At 39.4% G+C, this 26,642-nt stretch overlaps 4 protein-coding genes across 5 annotated transcripts; 2 read left to right on the top strand and 2 right to left on the bottom strand.

The window, feature by feature from the left end:
- The first annotated feature begins 519 nt into the window (after positions 1-519).
- Positions 520-12,913, top strand: morn4 (MORN repeat containing 4). 2 transcript variants are annotated; one of them, XM_034898342.1, is made up of 5 exons: positions 520-617; positions 1,591-1,664; positions 3,199-3,313; positions 3,395-3,504; positions 3,602-6,045. In XM_034898342.1, exons 2-5 carry the CDS (start codon positions 1,598-1,600, stop codon positions 3,748-3,750), a joined length of 441 nt encoding a protein of 146 aa, XP_034754233.1. In that variant the 5' UTR covers positions 520-617; positions 1,591-1,597; the 3' UTR covers positions 3,751-6,045. The 2 variants fall into 2 exon arrangements, 1 of the variants encoding a protein (XP_034754233.1); XR_004660155.1 differs by adding an exon at positions 12,904-12,913 and having other exon boundaries at positions 524-617; positions 3,199-3,504; positions 3,602-4,375.
- LOC117960440 (ankyrin repeat domain-containing protein 2) lies at positions 5,909-10,352 on the bottom strand. The gene is made up of 8 exons (XM_034898341.1): positions 10,282-10,352; positions 10,103-10,173; positions 9,183-9,290; positions 8,996-9,094; positions 8,759-8,857; positions 8,514-8,612; positions 8,322-8,420; positions 5,909-7,495 (listed from the first exon to the last, which is right to left on the bottom strand). The coding sequence occupies exons 2-8, from the start codon at positions 10,169-10,171 to the stop codon at positions 7,394-7,396; spliced, it is 675 nt and encodes a 224-aa protein (XP_034754232.1). The 5' UTR covers positions 10,172-10,173; positions 10,282-10,352; the 3' UTR covers positions 5,909-7,393.
- On the top strand, positions 11,014-14,039 carry st3gal7 (ST3 beta-galactoside alpha-2,3-sialyltransferase 7). The gene is made up of 8 exons (XM_034898339.1): positions 11,014-11,121; positions 11,364-11,525; positions 11,602-11,728; positions 11,813-12,150; positions 12,359-12,545; positions 12,689-12,829; positions 13,172-13,321; positions 13,417-14,039. The coding sequence occupies exons 2-8, from the start codon at positions 11,377-11,379 to the stop codon at positions 13,519-13,521; spliced, it is 1,197 nt and encodes a 398-aa protein (XP_034754230.1). The 5' UTR covers positions 11,014-11,121; positions 11,364-11,376; the 3' UTR covers positions 13,522-14,039.
- On the bottom strand, positions 13,905-24,597 carry hps1 (HPS1 biogenesis of lysosomal organelles complex 3 subunit 1). Its single transcript, XM_034898338.1, has 18 exons — positions 24,268-24,597; positions 20,747-20,895; positions 20,506-20,640; positions 19,944-20,086; positions 19,751-19,859; positions 18,585-18,745; positions 18,347-18,449; positions 18,157-18,241; positions 17,997-18,055; positions 17,715-17,882; positions 17,353-17,532; positions 16,775-16,851; positions 16,535-16,672; positions 16,281-16,346; positions 15,956-16,100; positions 14,802-14,915; positions 14,600-14,682; positions 13,905-14,517 (listed from the first exon to the last, which is right to left on the bottom strand). Exons 2-18 carry the CDS (start codon positions 20,861-20,863, stop codon positions 14,355-14,357), a joined length of 2,046 nt encoding a protein of 681 aa, XP_034754229.1. The 5' UTR covers positions 20,864-20,895; positions 24,268-24,597; the 3' UTR covers positions 13,905-14,354.
- Between the last annotated feature and the right edge of the window lie 2,045 nt (positions 24,598-26,642).

Genomic DNA, 26,642 nt, shown 5'->3' with positions numbered 1-26,642 from the left:
TGTCTGCCACAGACTCTAAGCTGTAGCATACTAGGTCAATTAGAGAAGGTTTTCAATGAAAGCCGACAACATTTATGTAAGAAAGCTCGACAGTAAGGGCTGCAATGATGCTGTTGTAATGCTGCCTTGAAGTGCTTTCAGAATTATTGTAATCCTGAGATGTGCCGCGATAATCGTCAGAACGAACACGACAACAAATACAGGGCTTCTAAAGAGAGAATTGGTTCCTATACATTTGCTTCATTGAATTATTTATAGATCAAAGTGGAAGCAAGTAAAAGTATGCTATGTGACGTTTTAATTGTATTATAGGCCATAGGTGTGACATTTGGCAATTCCCATAACGTTAACAAGCTATAACCCCTCCTTTCAATATTGAGAATAAAACAACGGCTACTAAGATGCTTTTAGCCTACCGCAGATTTTCTTATTTTGCGAATAAGCTTGCGCATTTAAAACATATGTGAATGTCATTTAAAACACTTGAACTCGGATGTGGGAGCTTACAAATAACACGTGAATGCGGCATACGTTTCTCAGCCGGTGTTTTCATATTACGTCCCTCCGCTCTTGTATGGTGGTTTCCATGCTTCAGAGACGACAAACGTAGCGTACAGGTAAATGATAGCGTTATAGGTGTTGTCGATTTTTGTTAATACATGTGTTCCATTACAGTCGATTTGCAGAGGCTTCTATCCCACGATAGCTTATTTAGCAACATGTAAGGCGGCACTGATTAAAATAATTTAGGCAGCCCATTGAATATTTTCAATAACGTTAGAGTGTTTCAGTGCTGGTGTTAGTTGATGAATTATTTATTCAATGCCGACCTCATGGGTAAAATTACACCTGGTTGCCATGTAACACAGCCTCATTCGTTTTAAACAATGGTTTGAAATGGTCACAATGCATTAAGCTTATTTTATAGCTATTATAATAGTCCCGTTTTCAGTCTTTTACACAGAAGGTGTTTCGCTCCCATGTGTGCTTTTAAACTGGTCTTAAAAACCAGCATCATCACCACTACCAACATAACACTGGACATGATTCAGACTTCTCGGTTGACAGCAGGGGCTAGCATCTGTTGTAACTTGTCGTTATCCTCTGATCCGACTCACACATGGAACTATGGGAGCATGCACCCAAGCCAAGGGTTTTCTGACAACAATTTCCACCCTATTGAAAATTCTGAAGACAGATAAATATCCTCAAACTTATTTATTCCTGGTGTTTGCCTGTAAGTAAATACATAAGGAATACCAACTACACAAGGCTGTTTGGTACTGAGCCTAATACAGTTTAAAATGACAAAAGCAAAAGATCAACAACTGTAACCATATGTGCTAAAGAGATGGCTACTCCCTCTGCCTAATGGACGGAGGGGCTGTTTTTCCCATTCAGAAAAATATCCTTTTTGTTTGGTCAGCTAATGAAACGCCTCAGATGGAAGAGACTCACAGATGTGATGCCCTCTCACTCTGAAAATCTTTCAAAGCAGAATGTTTTTCTGTTAAATGTAAATAGCTGGTCACCAATATCATGTGTTCTTTAGCTCTGTCGCCAACACGTGTGTTTGTGTGTTGAAAACAGGGGTGACATGACTCTGACCAGAGGATCTTTCACATATGCCAGTGGGGAAGAGTACCACGGCGAGTGGAAAGAAGGCAAGACGGTCCTGCTTCTCTGTTTTAAATAAAGTTTGTGTGCAAGCTTCACCAACTTAATTACAGAGATGACACAATTTTTCACTTTCACCAACTGTACTGAGCATCTAGTCCTCATTATGTCTCTCTCTCTCTCTCTCATGCAGACATGCAAGTAAATTGTGACCATATTTAATAAAGATATTATTACTGAGGAGAATGACATACAAATGACATAAAAGAGTATTGTTGAATAGCCTTGTGGGACATCTTTTGACATAAGCTAAGGTAACAGTAGCACACTGTGCCTTAGCATGTCAATATATTAGTAAATATATTAACATTTCTGTTCAGGAATCTGCATGGATGTGTGCATAGTATACTAAAAGAAGCTAGCAGAAACAAATACATATACCAGTCAATATATTAGATTTTGTGTTCATGTATTTCCCTGGAAGTGGGCATAGTATACTGAAATGTTAAATATTTCTGTCAAATTTTCACCTGTGGCAACGATTATGATTACGCTACTCTCTCTTTCTCTTTCTCTTTCTCTCTCTCTCTCTCTCTCTCTCTCTCTCTCTCTCTCTCTCTCACTCGCACACGTACAGTGATGTTAGTGGCATGCAAGCACAAGCTGTTTAATCAAATCCCAATTAGCTAGAATTTGCAACCCATGACGAACAGAGCCAGATTTAACAGCTCTGGTTTTGTCAAATCTTCTGGATTAAACTTTGGACCTGTTTGGGAAATCTTAGAGAGTCCTATGTCAGCTGCTGCTGAAAAACAAAACAAAATCAACTGCAATACAAGGAAGAACATCCAGTTTTTTTTTTTATTCTTTCTTGACATAGGATTGGTGATGATTGCCAGCTGCTTTAAAGTAAACTCAAACACTGTCCGCACCATTTAACTGATGTATTCCTTCACCCTTCAAAGACAACTTGGCCTACTTTTCCAGTTTGGCAAATGTGGTTGTAAACCAATTATAGCAGTTGTCCAGAAACGTGTAGGTGTGTGCCCTCTGACATAATTATAAGCTTCCGTAGTGGATCATAGACTACCAGGAAGGGAATGCATGTACATTCCTAGACTGTTTTCAGAGACTGGATTCTAAAGTGGAAATCCCTGCTAAAAAATCTGTTGGATTAGAGTGCTGTAATTCCCACCACACAGGAGGCAGATGGGACTCCTAATTCAGTAGTAAACCTTTAGCTAACAGAGGGGGGAGGATACCTAAATCCCAGCATGTACTGACTTGTGACATATGTAGTGGCTCTCCAATACCAAGTGAATATAAAACCCTGAGCTGCATTGCAAGTTCAAATGTCATGGATGTCAGTTGGTCATCTCATACAGTATGTTTATGCACTATTACGAAAGGGTTATCCATAAGAGGCTAAGGGGTTAGATGGGTGTCATGTATAGTGCTACATGAATGTAGATAAAATGTGAATCAACAAATGGTATCAAGGTTGCTTGCCTTGACAGGATTTCTTGTGCTTCCATCATCTGTTTGAAGTTTGAGCCATTACTTTGATGTGCAACTTTCCAGGTCAGAGGCATGGTGTTGGCCAGCTCAAGTTTCCGGATGGAACTTGCTACTCTGGCCAGTTTGAGAATGGACTCTTCCATGGCTCCGGTTTACTGCTCTTTACGGATGGATCCAGGTGTGTGAGCCAAAAAGAAAGAAAGTTTTATCCTCAATCCAAAGTTTCAAATGAAAACCTTCTATCTTTTCACCATATCAGGTACGAAGGAGAATTTGCACATGGAAAGTTTCAAGGCGTGGGAGTCTTCAGTCGATACGATGGCATGAAGTTTGAAGGAGAATTCAACGATGGGCGTGTTGAGGGATATGGTAAAACTGTTGTTACACCACTGGAACCGTTTGTCCATCAGGATGTCAGTATTATCTCTCTGTGGTTGTTTTTAATGTCCTGTGTCTGTGCCTTCAGGGCTATTGACCTTCCCAGATGGAGCTCACGGTGTCCCACGAAACGAGGGTTTGTTTCAAAGCCACAGGCTCCAGAAGAGAGAGAAGTGTCCAGGAGTGGTGCAGCGTGCGCAGGCTTCAGCCTCCAACGCTCGCAGTCTGGCACTTTAACTGTCTTGGGCCCTGGAGGAGACACGGTCAGGGTTCTAGCACCTTCCAGGAGGGCCTCAGGGAAGTGTTCTCGTATACTCCTCTCCAGCTCTTCTCACTGTATTTTTTCTCTTTTTCCACCATTACTCTCTTTATTTAATTTTTCTGCATCTTCCTTGCTTAGCCTTCACAGTGGCTTGGAATGCACATGCAATTTGGCCAAACAATGGCCTTCAATATCACTGACTTGAAATGCACAACACAAGGAAGCACACCTTTAACTTCACAGGTCTTGTAAACATCAAATGCTGCTGGTTTTCCCTTGGTCTAATTCTTGTACCTATAAACAGTGTCTTAGTGTTTTTTTTACTTTTTTTTTTTTAGAAAGGTTAGCTTTCATATATCAAACAACAGAATATGGGAGACCTCTTCTTACCATGTTATTGCACATCTGGTACTTAAAGCGCTTTTTCTTCTCTTGCATTAGGAGTAGGTGTGAAATTAGTCCCTATGTTGAAGACTTAGCCACTAATTAGATCAGTTCACCTTAAAATAAATGCTGTAATTCATTACAACAGAGTGGTACTTAAAGGTACCCTTTGGAGTTTTTGACTTCTGGTGCTGCAAGCTCGGAAACGCGGATCTAGTTTAAAAAAAAAAAAGTACATGTTTTATGAGGAAGGAAACATTCGACATATTAGTCAGCTCTTAAAGATAAACAATGCAATGTTGTTTATTTACAAAAACACTCTACAGGGACCTTTCAAATTTTTGTCTCAGTTAACAGTGCTGCTGAAAAGTTTACCTCTGCATGCAATTTGTCACTAGTATTTCTCATCTGAGAAGATCTGTATTCATGTCACGTTTGCCTTAATGACATTTTGGTAAAAGAGTGTAGTTTCAGGGTGTCCCTCTGAAAATGAGATGACACAGTCCCCTCCCCATCCCTCCCCCTATGCGTCATATGTATGTTATAATGTGTCTGTCTATCATCTTAATACATTTGAGGGCTATTTGAAAATCGCCTTCACTCTAAGGGACACGTAACTAAGCTGGTGCTGAGTCTTAGCTCTCATCACTCTCAAGTCCAGCAGCTCTGCTCCCTCTAATAAACCTCCCTCTCTCAGTGGAAATCATGGTAGAGGAGATTTATCTCCGCTGGATAATTCACTTATGTTTCCCCCGGAACAACCTGAAAGACTTAAATGAGTCACCAGTGTGGACATCCTTAAAGTTGTTAAACAATCCTAATTAGATACATTTGATTAGGGACATAGATATTAATTGAGGAAGCTAAATGAATGATTTATTAGACAAGATGTACATTTAACAACATGTATTTATGTGTGCTTTTCTGTGAGATGTATACATATTGTTGTCATTGCTTGTGTTTGTTCTGACCTTTACAAAAGATGGTGTTACTGAGGTATGTAAAACGATAGTTAGGTATTTTGAGGAATTTATTAACCATTATAGATCAAAGCTAGTCTGTGATTACAAATGAATTCAGTGCACTTGAACAGTCAATAGGCCTTACAGAGCATTTGTAGACGTGGCTTGTCTAGGTTGGCTAATGTAGAAATGCAACCAAAGACAATCAAATGATATTACAGGTAAGAAAGCCCGGAACATTCAACAGAAGTTGCATGTGTCATTTCTTACAGCTGGACAATAAAGACAGATCAATAACGACAAATCCACCTGGGGCTTTAGTGTGCAAGAAAAACAAAAGCACTGAAGATTAAACAGGGATTCTCTAGTCTGGATTATTGCAGTTACTGACTGAATTTTATATTCCATAAGGGAGAACAAAAATCAATACTCAATGAACATTAACGTATACCGCTGCTTCCTTTAAATATCTCCTTGAAGGTAACATTAGAACAGCAGACCATTACATGCATCAGTACCACTAAGACACTTTAATGTTGGCTGGATGTACAAAGTGTAATAACTTGTATTTCAGATCATGTAATTGTATTTTTCCTTTCTGCTATTTTGGAGACAACGCATGCTCAAACCTTCTTCGCCTGCACATGTTTGCCTGAGTGGATTTGAATTCACACAAATTCCACATCTATTTCCAACTGGAAACAAATGGTGCTTTAAAAGAAAATGTGCCTGTCCAGACTTTCACCTGCCCTGGAAAATATCATTGCCGTTGTTACCTTTTTTTTTTGTAACAATATAATGCTCTTAGATAAAGTGCTCTTAGATAAGACTACTGCACAGTATCCCCTCATTATCCTGAAATAGGTCTGAGTATGTTTTGCTTAGATGGGGATCTGTTTAATAAAGCCTTGTGTTGAGAAAAAACTTGCTTTTCATTGCGCTTGGACACAGTATCATGAAGTATTTCTGACGTTGTAACACAATGGCTTTAGATGTGCCACATTTGCAAGAGTAGGGAATACATTTAACCATTTCATAGATAAACAGGTTCCTCTGGTTTTTGGTTTGCCACATAGCACTAAGCTTAGCACTAAGCAGAAGCCTCCAGTTTTCCCATCCCCCTTCTCACTCTACACCACTCCAGCCCTCAGCAACAGCACAGCAGCATACTGCTTGTAGCTCACATGGAATTGAAAACAACAGAACTAAAGCTGTAACACATATATGAGGGCAAGAGATTTAATCTTTCTGATCCATGAACCATATAACATTGACGATATGCCGTAATATTTCTGTTTGGGACAGTTTGACAACACAACTGGCAACACTGTCTGTCACATAGTTTGTATAACCTTATGCTGTACATGGTACTTGTCTCCACTAAGGTCCATGACAGTTACACAGCCGTGCTTCTAACAGGAAATACTGTGCATGGCTGATAATGTATCTGATATGTCGTCTACAATAAACACATTGGTTTTTAATAGAAGTCATTAACTGCATGCTTTTCAAAACCGCATTTACATTATGAATAATGCCATAGCAGCAAAATATTTGTTGAACAAAATGTGCTTAAGAATTGAATGGCTGTCTGTGAAATGACTAACTGTACATAAACAACTACATTGCAAGCAGTGGAGCAAGCTGTTGCTATTCCGTTTTGAGTGACCAACTTCCCCCAGGAACATATGAGCCACTGATGATAGAAGGAAAAAATGTCCTCTGAGCTCCCCTTGAATCCCTGACTTTAGCAGGGGCATACCGGCCATTTCTGCTATCATCAGCTGACAGCTCAAACGCAGTGCTACTGTTTGCTCTGGCCTTGTACGTCACCCCAATAAAACAAGGACCTCTTGATGTAATGTATATTGAAATGTAGCTTCTGCACAGCACTATCTTTTAATAATATTAAACTTCCAAATGCATCGCAAATCAGATATGAAACATCCATGAGTGATCCTCAGAACATAAAGCTAGTTAGAAGTCAATATCAAAAACGCCAAAGCTTGGAAAAAAAGGATTTGAGAAATTCAACTTTGTCTTCTCATTTGTATCAGATAATTTTGATTCCGTCAAATCCAAGCTGACATGTAGCATCAAGAGTTCAGTGTGATCTCAGAGGATTAACCACCATGCCCTAGAAAGGGTTTTGTTAGTGAACACATATAATGCATAAACTCAAGTATGATGTGCACAGACCTACAGTGATAGTTATAGAAACAGATGTTATTAAGAATATACTGTATGAGTAGATGTACAGCTTCAGAACTATTTACTCCTCTCTTGAGGTGTTTTCGGGTCCCACCTCCCTCTGGAGGGTCTCCATGATGTCAAACTGCCATTGTTTTAACTGCTGCACTGCGGTCACCCCCTCCTGTAACATGGTTCATAGTGTCAGTTTGTTAGTGAGGAGTCATATTGTATACACTATGTTGAGAAAGAGCCACATCATGTAATATGCAATCAATAAGTAATCTTTAAAAGAAATAGTTTGGCATTTGGGGAAATAAGGTTTATTTGCTTTCTTGTTGAGGGTTGGATGAGAAAATCCAATCCAATACCACTCTCATGTTTTTTTTGTTTTTGTTCTTTAAACCTGTCCTGCCTTGCAGTCTGTTATACAGCATGAGGAGCTGAATACCTTGTTGTGCCAAACAGATTTTTTTCTTTAAAAAGAGAGTTTTAATATACTCCTTTGTCTGTTTTATTACTGGCGACTGTGAGGCTACATGCCGCATCTTATCTTTTTCTTGGGTTAGTTTAGCATAAAGACTGAAAACACAGGGTTCAAAGGTAACACAATCTATCTACCAGCACCTCAAAAGCTCACTAATAACAGTTTATATCTTCTTTATTTAATCTGCCAATGAACTCAAGTTTCAAAATGGACCAGATGCCACCAACTAAATAGTCCGGCACACATCCCCTCATATAGCATCAAATAGACTTTTTATATTTTGGTTTTTATTTGGATTAGAAAATGACATACAACATGTTAATTACTGAGCTTCATCTGTTTACACCTGTGTCCAGTCCTTGTGCTAAGCACGAGCTAATGTACTGATATGAGCATGATATTGAAAAACTCTCTGGGAAAAAGAAAGGTACTTTATGTAAGCGTATTCCCCAATATGTCAAACCATTTACTTTGAAATCATATTTGAGTAACCCACACATGCACAACAGGTAAAAAAACTCACATGATTTAGTATTTTTGTGTCAGCCCCTGCAACTATGAGAAGCTTCACTATCTTGTATCTGTTGAGACGCACAGCATCATGCAGGGCTGTGTCCCCTTCCTTGGAGTACCAGCCCGAGAGAGAGAAACATTTTTTAATAACGACAGAAAGTATTATAGAGATGATGAAACACACAATTGAGCTGCTGCCTACCCTGTCCCTGGAGTTGATTTTGGCACCACAGGAGAGAAGGTACTCCACAATGGCAGTGTGGCCTGTTCTTGTGGCCACATGCAGAGGAAGGCTGTACAACTGCAATGTGGACAATTACATACACTGTGACTGGGAGAAACACATACAAGACTAACTGTATTGCAGTATAACATCTACAGTGAGCATGCAAATACACAAGTATAAGTCCCGGTATGAATACAGACACAAATAAAATGCTCATTCACCTTATCTCTAACATCCAGGTCAGCCCCATGGCTCTTAAGGGCTTTGACAACATTCAGGCTTCCCCCTCTGCAGGCCCAGTGAATGGCCCTGGAGCCCAGCTGAAACAGTAGGATGGCCACATTCTATTAATAGTGCTCACTTCAGGCCACTAGAGGCTGGAGCTTTAGTGAGTGAAGATAATCTCAACCAATCTCATCATCATCTTTACAAACAAGCCATGAGCCTGCACATCTTACTTGGTCTTCAAAGTTGATATCGGCTCCTTTTTCTAAAAGCATTTGGACAACGGCAGTGTGTCCTTCTAGAGAGGCACGGTGTAACGCTGTCCTCTTCAACTGGAATGTTGAAATATTTTATAAGTAGAAATGAATTGTAGTGTGTTTTAAATGTATCTGGTTTACTTCCACAGCAGGGAGAGCATACCTCGTCATGGACATTAGGGTTCCCACCATCAGCCAGATACTTGTCAATTACAGTCAGTTTGCCTTGACTGGCTGCATTCATGAATTCTGCAGTATCAATAGACCCTATCTGTAACACACACACACACACACACACACACATACACATACACATGCACACACACAAAGAAACACAGGGACAGGATAGAGACACATATTCCATTTTTATATCTCTGTTTTGCACATGAGGAAGGTTTCTGAAAGTTATAGCTCACCATTGAAATTTCCAGAGAAACCCTGGGTGAGGATGTTTTTTTTAGCTTCATTTTCCTTTTGCAGATCTCTGTGATATTCTCTCTACCACTCAAGTCTTGTATTTGAATGGCAAAGCGTATAAACTAATAATAACACTAATACAAATAATAGTAATGCCTTTTATTTACATAGCGCTTTTTTAAAAACACTACAGAGTTTTAATGTTTTAAATATTTTTTGAAACTGTGGGAAAAAAATGTATCTAACTGCAAGCAATTTAACATAGTGGTCCTTGATTGTGTTTTTGTGTTTTTCAGTGTATCCGCAGATGGATGTTGAAGTAGGCTGACAGACATTTCATCCTCATGTTCTGAGCTTAACTTTAATGCTAGCATGTTTGTTAGGGGGTTTTATTATTACTATTTTATTTTATTAGCTCATTAATTCACATCTTCACATAAAATAGATAATTCACAAATTAGGTATTTTCAAATTGTGATATTGTGTTATCAGTAACTTTATATCAAGTGTTATATACAATCTGCTGTACTAGGGAAATAAATCTCCCTACTGGTGAGTGCCTAAAGATTATCATTCTAGGAGCCATACATAATCTAAAATACTGTGATATTAATGTAAAATCTTTACAAATGGCACTTTGTAAACAGTAGTATTTCTTTTACCTACCTGATCTTTCTTTTCAATTGCTGTTTTATGGTCCATCACAATGGCTGGCCACTGCACCACTGCTTCCATCTCTGTTTGATACAAAGATACAAAAAAGATAAAATGGTAAATTATTTTGAACAGGTGAAGCTCTTTTTTTTTAAACTTGAACAAATAATCTTGAGTAAAATCTGACAGACCGTGTGTCACTTTATACAGAAGTGCTGCAAGCCCAGTGGCTTCCTAGCTGGAATGCCGGGTTCATGTTGGGACATTGTGTTACGCCATCAAACAGGTGTGTGTGCACTTTTGTGTGCTTGCCAGCATTACAATCTCCCTCTCTCTCTCTCTCTCTCTCACTCTCTCTCTGTTTCTGTCACACACACACACGCAAAGTTGCTCACTCACTCACACTTGTATACAAGTACATGCAACCCTTCAGGCATGTCAGGCTCGGGATAAAGAAGAGGGTACATTTTCACAAGCTACTGGTTTTACTCACTCCTGTTGCTGCAACAGTGCGTATCTCTCTTCGGAGGAGAGCACTCATAAACACACCGTTTTGGGGGATTATTTTATTTAGAAAGGTTCCATTATTGCCAAGTGATAGCTTGTAAATACTAGTTTGACAGCACACCAACAGTTAATCACTGTCCAGCCACAACATTAGTATTTTTTCCAATTATTTTATAGGTATATGAGACTGAACACACATAGAGTAGATAAAACGTGTATTGTGTTAGAGTATCAAATCATTAAGGTGTCTGTATCATGTTTCTCTCACACTCAATGTGTTTTATGGATACTTCCCCTTTTCTTGCTTACATTTCACACACACACGCTCATTCACAACCTGCCAATGTGTGACTGTGTGACATGTTAATGGTTAATCTGTGTTTTTGAGGGAAGTGGCAGAGTTCAGTGGATTAGGCAGCAGCTGCCATTTTAGCTGCACAGGACACTGTTCTTCCCTCAAGCATGGAGCACAGACGACCAGACAGCTAACCATCATCATCCTCAAGTTAACCGTTTGCCTGTGAGTTAAATTGTTCATATTACTCAACTGATGTGCCTCTTGATGATTTAGTCTGTAGACACAATTTAAATAGACAGTGTTAAAAAAAGGTAATATGGTACTCTAAGCTCTATCAATACTGTCATCTTGTTATTAGTTGAGTTTGTCTTTAACACAGAGAGAAGCAATGTTAGTTCATGGCATTTTTGTTTTAAAATGATTGAGTTTATAATCACTACTGTTGTTTTAAAAATGTGTTTCAAGTAGAAGCACAGGTGCCATGGTGACGCTGAATCACTTGAGTGTCGAGGACCCAGACGATGGTTCTCCACTGCTGCCTGAGGCTGCGGAGGTTGCAACACCAACGCCTGTCTTTCACAGGCAGCGAGTGATCACAAATACTGAGTCAAGGGAATTTTTCCTCACCAGGTACGTTTCTGCAGGTACTGTTTTTATTTGTTGGACCTGTTATTTAATGGTATTTTCTTTTTTCTCTGCTAATTAGGAGTGAGAACCTTGCCTTCAGTCTGGTGCTGCTGATTGGATGCTACTCGGCTATTTTGATTCCTGCATATCTCCCCTTGGATAAAGTGGCAAATCTCAGTGATGACAACCAACTTCCCAAAGATCTGGTATGCATATACAACTCAGTGATCATTTTGGATCATTTGATTTACTCTTACCAATCCTCTCTCTATGTTTGCCCCTTTCCCCAGGTCTTACTAAATCGGTCAGCCTCCCTGCTGTCAGACCCCTGTCAGCCTCGGTGGTGTCTGGACCACCTCAAGCCCCTTTCTTGTTCTGCAGGCCTCCTAGACATACCTGTGTTTGTGCAGAAGGACAGGCCTGTGTCCTGGGATTTGTCCCCGCCTCTGGGGCTCCAGGGCAGCGAAGGTCATCTGGCCCAGGTTCTTGCATCTCTGCCTCAGCCTGGCATGCCTCCATCACTAAGGAGTGAAGGCAGCTGCAGACGATGTGTGGTGATGGGCAATGGAGGGGTTCTTCATGGCAGCCATCTCGGATCAGATATAGATCAGTATGACATCATTATCAGGTATGCGCACCATTGTCAGACTGACACAAGTGGAAGGATATCTTTCTAGTGTGATAGACTGTAGTGGCTATTTTTAACCCGTGCTGATGGACTTATTCCACACAGGCTACAATTTGTATGAGGTTAAGGAAAAAGGCTTGAAGAAAAAAAGCAATGTATCAGTAAAACATAATCAATTTCATTCATACGTTCTCATCTATGTTACCAGGCTAAATAATGCTCCAGTGCCTGGCTTTGAAAAAGATGCTGGTTCCCGCACAACCATCCGCCTGATTTATCCAGAGGCAGCACCTCACTCCGCAAACGAGTATAAAAAGACCACCATGGTTGCTTTGGTGGTCTTTAAGAGCCTGGACCTGGACTGGCTCACTTCTGTCATCACCAAACAGCCTCTGGTAAGGTTCAGCAGAGGAACAATTGCACACAGAAATGGTGTATTACATAAGCCACGATTGGTGCAGCAAGTCATGCAGCAATAACAATATCACACCATCATGCCTCACATGCTAGCCATATCCTGTGTGTTTTTTTTAAACAGAGCTTCTGGTCCAAAATGTGGTTCTGGAGGGAGGTGGTAGATGATATTCCCCTGACAGCAGAGAGCTTCAGGATCCTCCATCCAGAGATTATTCATAAAACAGGACAAGTTCTACAGAAATATGCTCTGAAACAGGGAAACGTGAGTTCTAACATGCTTTGCTCATGCTTTGATGTATTCTTTCATACAAGACTGCATGCGAACAGGAATCCAAGAACAATCACACAACTGGGTGGTCTAACCTGTCCTGGATAACATATGGATATGCCTGGCTCAGACGTGTTTTGACTTTGCTGTAAGCCTAGGACTAAAGAGAGCAAAAAATGAGCAAACACAACCTTCAGTTAAAGAGGCCAACCGGCCCATTCTATTACCCACTGCCCTTTATAATGGGTACTTCCCATAAAGCAAAATAATAATGGGCAGTTGGTTCTCATACTGGTTGAAAAAATAGACCAAAAAACATTTTCTCCCCTCAAGTAGATGGTGCCAACACTAGGTGCAAGTGCGGTGGTGATGGCTTTGCAGCTGTGTGACCATGTGAGCCTGGCAGGGTTTGGGTACGACATGCAGCACCCAGGTGCCAGACTTCACTACTATGAGACCATACGCATGGAGGCAATGAAGGCACAAGTAAATTTAGATTACCACACTGATACAGATTTTTAAGGCTCACAAACCTCATTTTTTGATTTAATATGTATGGCATTTTTATTATCATCATCCAGGTGGTGCATGATGTAAGTGCTGAGAAACTCTTTCTGAGGGACCTGGTGGCTTCAGGAGCTGTGTCTGACCTCACAGGAGCTCTGAGTCAGCAGTGCAGAGACTGAAAATGTACTGAATTCTACATGCAATCCTATCTTCTGTCTGCCAGTGTGGAGTCCTCCATCACCGTGCCCTGCTGGAAGAACCCTACACAGCCAAGACTGACTTTTAAAAACGCTCACAATCCCCAGGGTTGACCGACGAGTGAGAAAATTAAAAGGTTAGACAATCTCATGATCGGTGAGACTAACCTTAGCATAATTTGTTTACATTCAATTAACTTTCTACATCACCAGTTATTAAATATCATATGAATGAATAATTGTGCCATCATACATGGGAACACACTCAGCTAATGACTAAAATTATGTAAAATTAATGTAATGGTCAATGGTTCAAATTGTGTCATTTCAATTCTGCTTACAATGACTCAATAAACAAGTGAAAGTGAGACATATTTATTGTCTCCAAAATATAATCTATGTTAAAAGGGAGACATACAGTAATTGCATGTTTCATTCATACAAGTTATGACACTAGCAGTAGTAAAGGCAACAATGGGCAGTATCTGCATTTATAAAAATTGATCAGCTAAAAATATTACAATGTGAAAACAATACAGTATTACTAATAAATAGGAAACAGATCATAAATGAATATTCAAAAATACATGAGTGATATTGCCAATATGCTTCATACAAGAGACATAAGTGCATTAGTTCACAATGGTTTTCCATTGTGCCAATCAAACATAATACACAATGAAAATTATGGAAACATGAAACGCAGGCACTGGTCACAGTCTACATCTAAATATATATAGTTTTTTTTCAGTTCTTGGCAATAGAACAAACAAGTACCTTGGCTACTGTGACTCAGTTCAAGTGTGTGGGTGTGTTTATAGCAGTGGGTTGCGCGACGGCTCCCACAGTTTGCTTGCCAGCTGTCTGCAGTGCTGGAGGATGATCTCAGTGGGGATGACCCCCAGGTGAACTGTCAGCAGCTCGTAACACTTCACCACTTCACCCTGGTGATTCTTGCTATAGTACCGCAGCAGCTTCCTGCAGGAGACATTAGTCTTTTATTCAGCAGCACTCCCTTTTGGAATAATCACATCTCTTTCTGTCATGTGCCGTTGTTTACCTGTAGTAGTCCCCGGCAAGCATCCCAATGGGAGCAGAGTCATCAGGTAGGATGGGTATGTCCCCTGCCTCTAACTTGTACCCCTAATTGATCGGATATACAATTTATATGATGCTGTTTAATTTTACTTTTACAGTAATCCAGGGTGCTAAATTAATTTTCATGTTAATACTGGATATTAAAATATGACTTGCCAACTTACGGTTTCATTTTCAAACCAGAGGAAGTAGCAGAAGTAGAAGTCTCCGTCGCGCAATGTGACCGTGGAGTAACCCTTCTGCAGATAGCGCCGTGTTGTGCTGACCAGGCCCCAAACCTACAGGATGGATGAGTAAAGACAAAAAATGATTTAATTCAAAGATGAGCATAACTATATATTTAGTGAGCACCCTAAAGTATACTTCAAAACTTTGGAAATCTGCTTATTTGCAGAGAGTTCTTGGTTATCTGTACAGTAACTATGTAGCTGGAGACAGTTAGCTTAGCACAAACACTGAAAAGCTCACTAATATCTTGTATGTAGTTTGTTTATTCTGTACAAAACCAAAGTGTAAAAACATCAATTTACAGAGGTTATTTGGAGGAGAATTTCTTGGCCTTGAGCAGTAACTTCCTCCAGAGTCTCCACAGGTTACCTGCAACAGTTTTTCCCCATTTCTATGCTGTATGCTAAGCTAAGCTATTTGACTGTAGGCTACTGCTACATATTGAGAGTGATAATGATCTTCTTATAAACTCTTGGAAAGAAAAGGAATAAGCCCATTTTGCAAAACGCAAACTATTCCTTTAAGCAAATAAATTATACAACACATTTAGTCTTGTATTTGGTTATATTCTTTAACTTGTTTGTGATATATTTTAAGAATTCTACAGATGAAAGTGGCATTATGTTGTAACCTAACCAATCACATCTGGTATATTCAATTATTTAAAGCTGCAAGTTGCTACAAAGCTAATTAGGCTAATTAGACTATCAGCTCCACACAACTCTCTCTGTATTTCTCAATATGGCCATGTTCAGAAAATTGTGGCTTCCTGCGCAGAAGCTTGAGTAAAGATAATTACATCTTCTGAAGAGTCCATCATGTTTTTTGTAATCCTCCGTGTCCTCCTTGGTTACAAATAACTGTGGGAAGGGGACGTGGGGGGGGCACGGTCACATAATACTTGTGTCATGTGGACGCGCCCAAAGTTTTGTTGTCATTACTTACAGCACTTACAGAAACTACACACTATAGTTTATAGATTTAAATGACTTGATAAGATAACAGTTTCTGGTGTGCTTACTTATCTATCAATCAACAATTTAGTGCCACACTAATTAGTTTTAAGACATGCGCTTATAGTATGCTTGACCTTGCTTTTGATGAACTGAGCCAATGGTCCCTTCCCCAGCTCAGACGTGTTGCGTTCAGTGATGTTAAGCGACGGCGCAATCATTTGGCCGGTAGATCGATCCACGCAGATAAAATGGATGAGGCCAGGGAAATCCTCCAGGTAAGTGAGATTAACTGGGTCAAGATCAATACACTTACAATAACGAGTGTGAGTAATGAGTTATATTTCAAAAGAGTTTTCTATGTGTGTGCATGTTGTTAAAATATGTAGGCACTTCCAGAAACATTATTCACACACACAGCATGGCATCACTGGGAGTAGAATTATTTTGCTGACAGGATATGACACCATGGTTATATTCCTCTTGCTTTTCACCAAAAGAAAGTCCTTCCAGTCCATCAGTTTCTCTCTGGGAGAGACAGAGAGGGTAAAACAGAAAGACAATGACAAATAATTAAAAGGAGAAAAAGAAGATAAACATGAACAATGTAGGATGCGGTTATGTGTGTTCTAAAAACTTCAATTAACAACGGATTCAGATTTGAAGATAGAACAGTAATAATAGTGGAAAGAGAGGTTTGGCTGACTGATACATACTGCACCATGGTCTGGGCTCGTTCCTGCAGACTGGTAGAGAGACGTTGAGGAATGTCAGCTTTTCCAGATTCAATGAGAAAGAATTGTCGGTATATTCCACACAGCTGGGTCTTCATATTCTTACACCATGGGATAAGACTACAAAAACAACAACAAAAAACATCAATGTAATCATTTAAAGAATCGTCCATCAGATTTGCTATGACACATTTTGGCCAGCAGAGGGCGGTAGCAGCTTACTCTCTGTTGAACCCAGGCCCTCCTCTGGAAAAGGCTCGGTTCTTGAACTCTGTCCAGACGTTTTGTAACTGTGCAGACTGGATAGCAAATTAGAGAACAAAAGCAGATTGCATTTGTCCAGGTGCCAAAACTAAGAAAAATATGCAAGGAACTGACCATTTTAGCAAAGGTAACTTCTTCCTTTTCTGTGTTTTTACTGGATCTTCAGTTGATTCATTCAAATTTAGATGGTGGTAACAAAACAAATCTTCCAACAAAAGATTATTTTGTTTTATAATTTAGGAAGGTACTCAGTATGTGCTTTTTTGTGCTAGAATTATACATTATATTATAACTATAAAAATTGTTTAATTGTTGTTTGTGACAGTGTAATAGCAAAGGTTGACAGTTCAGTTTTATTACAATCTGGAATAGAGTCTTTAAAACTAGAATTTAAAGTAAATTATTCCTAGTTCGTATGTGTTACAAAGGACTTCCACTTGAAATTATTTTAGGATTTTATTTTACATCTTAATTTAAAAGCGGACAATTGTTGGATATACAAAATGTTGGTATTCAACACACTTAAAAACATTTACCTGTATCTCACTTGGCCCCAGGGCTTTAATGAATTTATCCAGTTTGCTTCGTACGTCATGTATAGTCGGCTGGGCTCTAGTAGCAGCAGAACCTTCTTGGCCTTCACTTAAACGCTTTTCCAGCTTGGCAAAGGCTTCCAAAAACATATACACTGACATGGCCACTAGACTGGTAGGAATCTGACAGATACAAAAATAGAGGCTTAAGTGGCTGAACATTGGAAAAAAGATGTTCTAGATACTGTACACTGCATAAAACTGTAGTTAGCAATAATAAGTCCAGATAAGTGTGTCACCAGTGTGCCCCGTACTGGTCACAAAACCGCAACAGGTACATACTGACTGTGTTGGTGTCCACAAACCTTAGTTAGCATTACAAGGCTAATGCCCGGCCACAGTGGCAGACAGTACATGGAGTGAGGCATCATGGGATACAGCCCATCTTTGAGTGAGACCTCTAAGAAGACTCTGCGAGGAGTTGAAGGGGAAGGCGGGGGAACTTCCAGAGCCTGCAAACTGTCCTCTGCCATCTGAAGACATTATTATAGTACAGAGTTTTGAGGTCTCAATCAAACCAAACAAATTTATTTTGCATTCAATATTAGAAATCAGAATTAGGAACACACACTGAGATATGCTCTGACCTGGACATCTGGGTCCACAAACTCAAACACAGGAGTACTTCCTCTCACTGGCCTGTCTGCTGATGACACACAAATGAAGACAACATTCTGTTGTTTTTATAATGTAATTAGAATAACAACTGACTAAATATGAATATACAGACTCTACTACACAATCCACCTGAACTGCTTGAGTCCCTGTCTGTAGGGGAGGGCTCTGGCGTGTAAAAACTGTCAGGACCAGAACCGGATGTACTCTCAACATCCTTCAGACAAACATGCAACATGCACAAAAACAGACAATAAGCAATCAGAAACAAGATGAGCAACATCTTGTATTGGTGCTGTGGGAGCGACTTAGCATCTTATACCTCAGGATATGTATCATCCAGGTCTATGTTGCTAGGATACATATTCTGTGCCATGATGATGAGAGTCAGGAGGTCTGAGGTGGAGAGCGAGCTTGCATTGCGGCTAGAAGGAGCAGAGAGACAACATACTGTATAGTGAAATTTTCAATTAATCAAAATGAAGCCTCTTCACTGACTTAGAAGCTATAAATAACAAATAGTGCAAGTAGATGTGAAAGGTGTATGGACACATCTGTACCTGGAGTAGAAGGCAAGCAGTTTGGTGTGAACCAGGATGAAGGCGTGCAGCACCTCCTCTCCTGCTCTCTCTACACTGCCATTGAGCTGGTGAACTAAACGGCGCTCCAGAAACTCGATGCACTGCTCACACAGCGTGGGGTGGATCAGCCTCTCCACTGCCTGAGAGAGATAATAACAATGTTAACCATTGCTCCCATCCTAGCTGAAGCACTGAACGGAGACGTACTTGCCCTTAAACATGTTAATGACATGTGTCTCTAATGAGAAAAAAGGACTGAAGGATAGCTGGCTTGTCAAGTTCTTTTTTGGGGTTTGCTTCCCTAATCTTACCTAAAGATGACTTTGTATAATAGACACAGTACTTCTGATATGAAAGCCTTAAAAGGGGAATTCAACCTAAATGCATCTGGTCACTGCCGTTGTTTTCTGATTAGAATAAAAGAAAAAAACAATACAGAAAAAATATGACCATGTCTACATTTTAGGGACAACAACCTAAATGTTAAGTTGTAACTGGTTCACAGTAGACAGCTGCACAGACATGGCGTAAACCACAAGTTTGTCATCCCTACCGAATTTCTAATATTTTGTGGAGAATAAAAAAATGTATAGGGAGCAGACAATAATATTAACACCTAATTAAAAAAGAAACTTTCTAGCTGTTTCTGCCATCTAGTGGTTAACGTTTTTACGTCCTTACTCTGATGGAGCAATGCATCAAAAATAGTCAGGGCTTCACTAATAAATAGTGTTACTCAAAAAACAAAACAAAAGTAGATAATTCAAATAGCTGTTTAACTATACCCCAAAACTGTGAGGTTGATGAAGACAAAGACACAAATATATTGCTGAGAAAGAAAGGAAAAGACACTAACACTGCACACATGAATAATAATGAAATATACCACAGACACATCATAACAGAAACATAATGATATGTGCCTTATCATAACACTGACAGCTCAATAATGTCTCTGGCTTATTGCATACAAGAATCCTGAGGGGACAAAGATATAAGCTTGAATCCATCTCAAGGTAGCAGAAATCTACACTTTGCTTTAAAGCTGTGGCCTGTCCTCATATATCAACAGTCTGGTGAGGGAAACATTTGCATAATAAATCTATATCTTAAACAGACTGTATAAAAGTAGCAATGGACTGCACCTCCACCAAGAAGCTCTGGTCGTTTTCTCGGAGCTGGCTGTAGGTCTCCAGCAGGCTCTGGAGATGCTTCCACAGCCTTGCCCTTTGCTCCGTGTCCTGAGGACGCAGTCTGGGGACAAACACAGCTTATATATCAACTAGATGCTGTGTGTGTCTGTCCAGTATCAAGAAGAAACACAACAAAATGGCTTACTCTCTCCTGAGGAGGTTACTGCTGAGGGTGACCATGCCAAACATGACATCAATCATCTTTTTCATCACATAGATCTTCCTCCTCAGATCACCCTCTCCCTCCTCCCCGTCTCCATTCACAGCAATGTAGAGACACTCATCGAACTGAGGAGGATACAAAATGACCTAATTAGCTTGCAGAGCCCCATGAATAAAAAGCAAAATGAACTAAAGATGGTTTTATTAAACTGTTCTCTCTGGAGTAAATATTTGCAGAACACCTAAGGCTGCTGAAACTGAATGGACCTGAAACATGTCACGTATATCATGTGCTGCAGGAGGACAAAGCCGGTTTGATTCCTTAACAAGACTCACATGACTCTTGGCTGCAACAGAGGCACAGTGCTGTTACTGTTAAAGAATGCAGGAATCTGCTTTACACATGAAGGGATTTCAAAATAAGTAAGTACTGTATAAGAACAAAATCACATCATTTTTCTATTTAGTGGACATGGGTGGATAAACTAATGTGGGGATTGGTGCAGGGGTTAAAACAAGCTTTTATTTTGGAAGGCAGGCGCTACCTGGTGTAGGACATAGATGTGGTTGTTTTCTGTGGTGAAGGAGGTGTAGCTGTCACACAGCCTGTCCACCATGGTGCTGCAGGAGATAATAATGGGAGCAAACAGAGTGCTGATGCTGTCCTCGAAGGCTGGAAGCTGACCATCACCACGGAGAAAGGAAAAAATTAAAAGTTATTTTAACAGCTACAGGAAGCCAGTTAAAGGTGTATACACAGTATTTGTTGATTGTCTTCATCCTTACCCCGTGGCCCTCTTCTTGGGATGCCCCATACTGCTCTTGGACATTCTGCTGAAATTCAGGGTCGGTCCACTGGAAGAGGACCTCAGCGCTCTCACTGGCTATCAGCAAACACTTCATCTGGACCACAGACGCACTCCTGTCCTTCTACGCTGTGGGGATGGGAATCACCAGACGTCTCACAAAACAATATCATCATGGTACTTACGTCAAGATACAATATTACTGCGATTTTAAACTATCTTGCGATCTTCTGCGATATATCGCAATTTGTTTCAAATTTAAAAATTTCAAAGTATGTTCCCAAAAGAAAATTTTGTCAACATCTGTTTTATCTAAAAAGATAAATCTCTCCAATTGTTTATCTCACGCCAGTTCTATTGCTGCAAAATGGGATTGTCAAGCAGACAAACCGTGACCAACACATATAATAGGTTGATACTTGGCATCTGTGTATCGATACAGTATTGTCACAGAAAATATCGCAATACCATGCTGTATCGATTTTTTCCCCCACCCCTACTTCGCTGTGGTGTTCAATTGACTCTAACCACTCCATATGCATCATGCTACAATGAGGCAAGGGTGAAACTTTTCCCCCAGACTTCCTTGCCTTTAGACCTAGAATAAACAGTACCAAAGAGCTGTTATTGTATTAATGACAACTTCTGCTGAGAGCAAAGATGAAAAAAGTAAGGTCAGAGACAAAAATACCATCTGCAAGGTAGAGATGTTCCGATACCAGTATGCCTAAAACGCTGGTATCGGGAAGTACTGGAGTTTATGCACCAATCCAATACCACGTAATAAAGCCCTAAAGAAAAGCGTTAAAGTAGTTCATTTATGTTCTTTTTCTGTTATAACTGACCGCCAAACTGGATAATAAAAGAAAGTTCTGTGGCGTTCATTGTTTGTGTTTGTTCATGTTTCACAAAGAGTTTAACGTGAGCCTGACCAACAACAAAGACAGAAATCATGTCACATCCATACAGGGATAGTAGTATACAGTTGTTAAAATATAATAAAATAGAGGTATCGGATCAGTTATCGGTATTGGCCGATACGCAAGTTCAAGCATCAGAATCGGTATCGGGAAGCAAAAAATGGTATCAGACCATCTCTCCTGCAAGGGATAAGACGTTGTCACTCAAAGTAGATATAAGAGTCCACTGTACTCCCATTTACTGACACAGATTTTCAATTGCACCTCAAGAGATATATTCTAATTTTTCTCAAGAATAGCGCTTTAAATGATTTATACCCGTTTGGTACTGGGTCATCTTTGGAGATCCAATAAGATTAGCCTTGATTTGATGATAAATGGGTGGCTGAGCTTTTTAAAACTTGTTGCTCTCTGAAATCCTCTTACTCAAAATACAAAAAACCCTCAAAATGTTAGAAGCCCTTATACTAAATCTACAATCCTTTAAATATAGTACACAGTATGTTGCACTTCTTTTTAATGACTCTTTGTAAGGTATTGGACTTAATTTACAAAAGACCCATTTGCATATTATATAATTATCATTAGGAAATATTGTCAAATCTTTCTGTCATAGAAATGGAGAAAAATGTGATTGCAACACTTCCTTAATATTGCTAACTATCAAAGTTGTGCACACAGCCTGATAATTTTTTTTAAATTTCTATCATGTTAATATCGCATGAATATACTGTATATTTAAAAAAAAGTTAAACTCAGTATTGACATGAAGATTTTCCCACAATCACATATGTAGGCCCAATTTTATGCAGTGGTGGAATGTATCCAAGTAGGCTACATTTACTCAAGTACTGTACTTACGTAGGTCCAATTGTGAGGTAATGTCACTTGAGATTAGGCCAGCACAGGGGAAAAAAAAGAATCACAAATTTTTAGCTTAGAATTGATATTACGGTTCTCTGCCACGATTCTTTTCTCACAAAGTGTAATGTTTATTGCACACATGAACCATGACAAAACAAAACAAATTGGCAGAACCAACCCGATTTTTTGGCACTGATAGCTCTTTACACATCACCACAAGCCTGTAAACATAGAGGCTTCAATGAAGAGAAAGGAGAGCATTGAAGCGCTTGGGAGCACTTTAAAACCTATTTTATACCATGTATGTTATAATGTCGCCTAGCTGGCGACATTATAACATTTGGCATATAACATTATGGCACGTTCTTATACTCTGCTTTTAACTTGGTAGTTGTCCTTAACTAGCTACTGCACATGTGTGACTCCCAACAAGATGGAACAGAACTGAGAATTTTTAGTAGTTGGACAAAACAAGCATTGTGGTGGTGTCATCTTGGGCTCTGAGAACTTGTGATGTCTTTTTAGAAAAATTTTACCATGCAAACAAACATTGATTAAAGCTTTAGTGAGTAACTTTTGTGATATGTATGAACTTGCATTACATTCAAGCCATTTCCAAATTAGTTGCTAAAGCTCCACCTCTTCTGAAGAGTTCATCATGTTTTTTTATCCTGCGTGTCCTCCTTGGTTACTAGCATCTGTGTGAAGGGGGCGTGGGGGCGGTGCGTGGTCAGGTAAAGCTTTTATCATGTGGATGCGCCCACAGTTTTGTCGTTGTTACTTAGAATTCGTCATGTGGGCGACAGAAACTACGCACTATAGCTTTGAGTACACAAATTTTGAAATGATATACAATGCCCACCCTTTGTACCTGTTCAGGAGGAAATTAGCCAACTCTGAGTCCTTTTTGGGCTCTAAGCTGTCTCCATCTTTCAATACATCTCAAATATTGACCTAGGGTCAGTTATGTCTTCTGCCACGCAACTGTTAGAAACATGCCGTTTTCTTTTCGGTTAGCTCTATTGACCTTGCTGTTTGTTTGCTGCTTTTATGGCTGTAGGCTACTAACGTTGCAGCTGTAGTGTGCTGAGTTTTTTGTTTTTACACATATATATCTGGCAACCCGGCCTGGCTGTCAAACTGGGCAGTTGATAACAACACACAGGCCACAACACAAAACACAAATTCTGTCATGGAACGGAAATTTCAAAAAAGGAGAAAATACTGGCATTAGCATTGTTGTCAAAAAAAGATAGTATTTCAACATTTTTGGATTTATTACAAATATATTACATATTGGACCATATTAAGTGACACTTTCAAAGCATGACTTTCGATGCAAGTAACATAGTTTTTCTAATAACCTATGTTAGCCTGTTTTTACTTAAGTAAAGATAAAGAATAAAGAAGAAGTAGTAAAGAATGTGAATATTACCTCCACCACTGACTTAACTGTGGCGATAGATAGGTCTGGCAATGACTACCACTGACTATATGAGCCTGTATGTAGGTCACAGAGTTTTATTGCAGCTGAAGCTCGACAATTAAATATTCGTTGTTTATCATCTGAAGCTCCGCTCCGTAAATTACATCCGGTGTGTTACCTACAGCCTGAAGTTACTTCCCCATTCCAAACTCTTAACTTCATTGATGCACGCGGACTGTCCATGTAGAGAACAAATGCATAGTTATTATAGTGCACATAGTCACAACTTACTCAGTGTTTCCTGCGACGGATAATACCAGCATCTCAGTCCAGTGTCTCGGTTGTCCAAAACCTCCGCTGAGCTGAGCTCGCGGCTGCTGTCTCAGCCTCGAGCCTGCTTCCTTCTACCACCGCTGCTGCGTCAGATGTGACGCCCCCAGCAGGAAGTTTGCGCTGATATGACAACAAAAGCTATCAAGCTATCGAGGAGCTGTCCTTGGACGTCTGCTCTGAGTTTGTAGTAACTGCGGAGCTTCTTATCAATGAGTTGCCCTCCTCGAGGAACCTGGTGATCCGCGAAGAAGGAAACAATCACATGCTTGTGCCTGAAGTGGGCACGTGACTGAGAGGCTGTGGCGTTTGGTATTTGTGGAATGCAACTTAATGGGTGGCATTGGCATAAGACATCCTTTGGTAAAATTAGTTGGAACACAAAATACAGCAAACTCTGGAAACACCACTACTTGAAAAAAAAACATTTACATTTATTACTATAGTTAAAGTGGAACAATATGAACAGCACACTAATACAATATTAAGGCTCGTGGGCTGGATGTTATTCACATAAACATCATATTTAATAAAATATCAAATACAATAATTACATTTAATTGCTTAAATCTTGCCTATAACATACATGGACCTGAATACATTAAAAAGTCAAAGCACTTAGCTCACAAATGTACACATTTATGGTGTTTTAAAGGTAATTTATTATTATTATTATTATTATTATTATTATTACTATTAATTATTATTGTTATTATTATTATTACTAGTATTACTATTATCATTATTTTTGTTATATAGAGATGATTACTTAACAATACCTTATAAACTAGCCAAGCCTTTTTTTTCTTTCCGAGCATCACATTAATGGAATTTAGTAGGCTACGACAATTAATTAGAGTCCCCATCATATTAATGATTTAAGTGTAATGTTAAGAAATGTCTTATTTTGAACCAACAATGTCAACACCTATGCTATTATCTACTTTTAACATGACTCATACTGTACCTGTATCATTTGGATTGTGTCCGCTGATGTTTTCACATAACTTGGGGACATGAATGTTGATTAATGTGCATTGTCCCTTTCTCAAATAAAGTATTACTAAGAGAGCAACTTGTAGCAGACATGCATTACATGTATTCTGCATGTACACAAATACACACTCACCAAACACCAGGCTGTTTCTCAGAGACTGTTTAGATGGCAACAAATCTGTGTTCTATCACAATATTCAGCACAGATTGTACGCTTTGCTTTTGAGCAGAGCAAAGTAACATAAATATTTATCTTTTATTAACCTTGCTAGGGTCAAAATGGTGCAAAATGCCAAGAGACTTCTACGTTATGGGCCAAAGTCTAATCTAATCCATCAGTTTTCTGGGATTCCAGCATTCATGGAAGTCTTATTTAAGCTGACTCCTGTATATACAGAATAAACATCATGAAATCCTCAGTGTATGCTAACAGGGCAAGGGGGCCTTGCATGTCTCAAAATGGATCACCGAGTGTAAACAGAGTAAGGCAGGCCTGGGTAACAGTTACCTCCACTAAGGAGGCACTGTCACGCAGAAGATGCCAGACACGGCGCAGTCCACCTAAATCACAACACTACTAGATTTTGTCAGAGGAAGTGATTGGCAGCAGTTGTTATCACAAGGTACAGGTTTACATGAACTAAAGTTTGCCAAACAAAACCATTTCTATGGATTGGTTTGATAAGATCCTGGTCCTAAGTCAAGGAGTTCACTAAGGCCTTATTGATTGGTATCACCTTGGTCAGTTATTACTTACAGGTCAAATACTCAATTTACTCAACAAACATACTTTGGATTTTAGTAAGCTATAGTTTCAAACTGAGTGTTTAATTATTTTTTTCCCTGGCACAAATTACATTTTTCTTGTATGTATCAAACACGTAGCTGATCTACGAACATTTTAAACTTCATTTGACAACCGAGTTCAAGCAGTTTTCTTGAGGAAGTGCAGCCCAATTCATGTTCTTTCATAAGCATGCCTGCTCTCTCACTCTTGGTTTTTCCAGATTTGTATGTGCTTTAAAAACAAAGCATGCATGCACATTGATCTAATGTGCATATGTGAATGGCCTTTGTGAGATGATGAATAATATCTTTTCTCTTCACAAGACCCCAGATTAAACGGACCAGGTGTTAAAAAGGCTGGTTCTATTCTTGATGTGTCAACACTGTTGGCCTGTTTAAAATGAACCACATGTGAAATGAGACTGTTCCTGAGGTTAATTTCTGAGACCAAACATTTCTGCTACATACATAAAAGCAAAAAGCCCATTTCCCATGAATGGAAATGAAAACAAAATTTAATTAAAAGGTACATGCTTTGGATCACAGCTCTTGAA

The sequence above is a fragment of the Etheostoma cragini genome, chromosome 17, assembly GCF_013103735.1.
Source record: "Etheostoma cragini isolate CJK2018 chromosome 17, CSU_Ecrag_1.0, whole genome shotgun sequence".
NCBI classification, from domain to species: Eukaryota; Metazoa; Chordata; class Actinopteri; order Perciformes; family Percidae; genus Etheostoma; species Etheostoma cragini.
The sequence above is the reverse complement of the archived record's forward strand: the minus strand, read 5'-3'. Positions and strand labels throughout refer to the sequence as shown.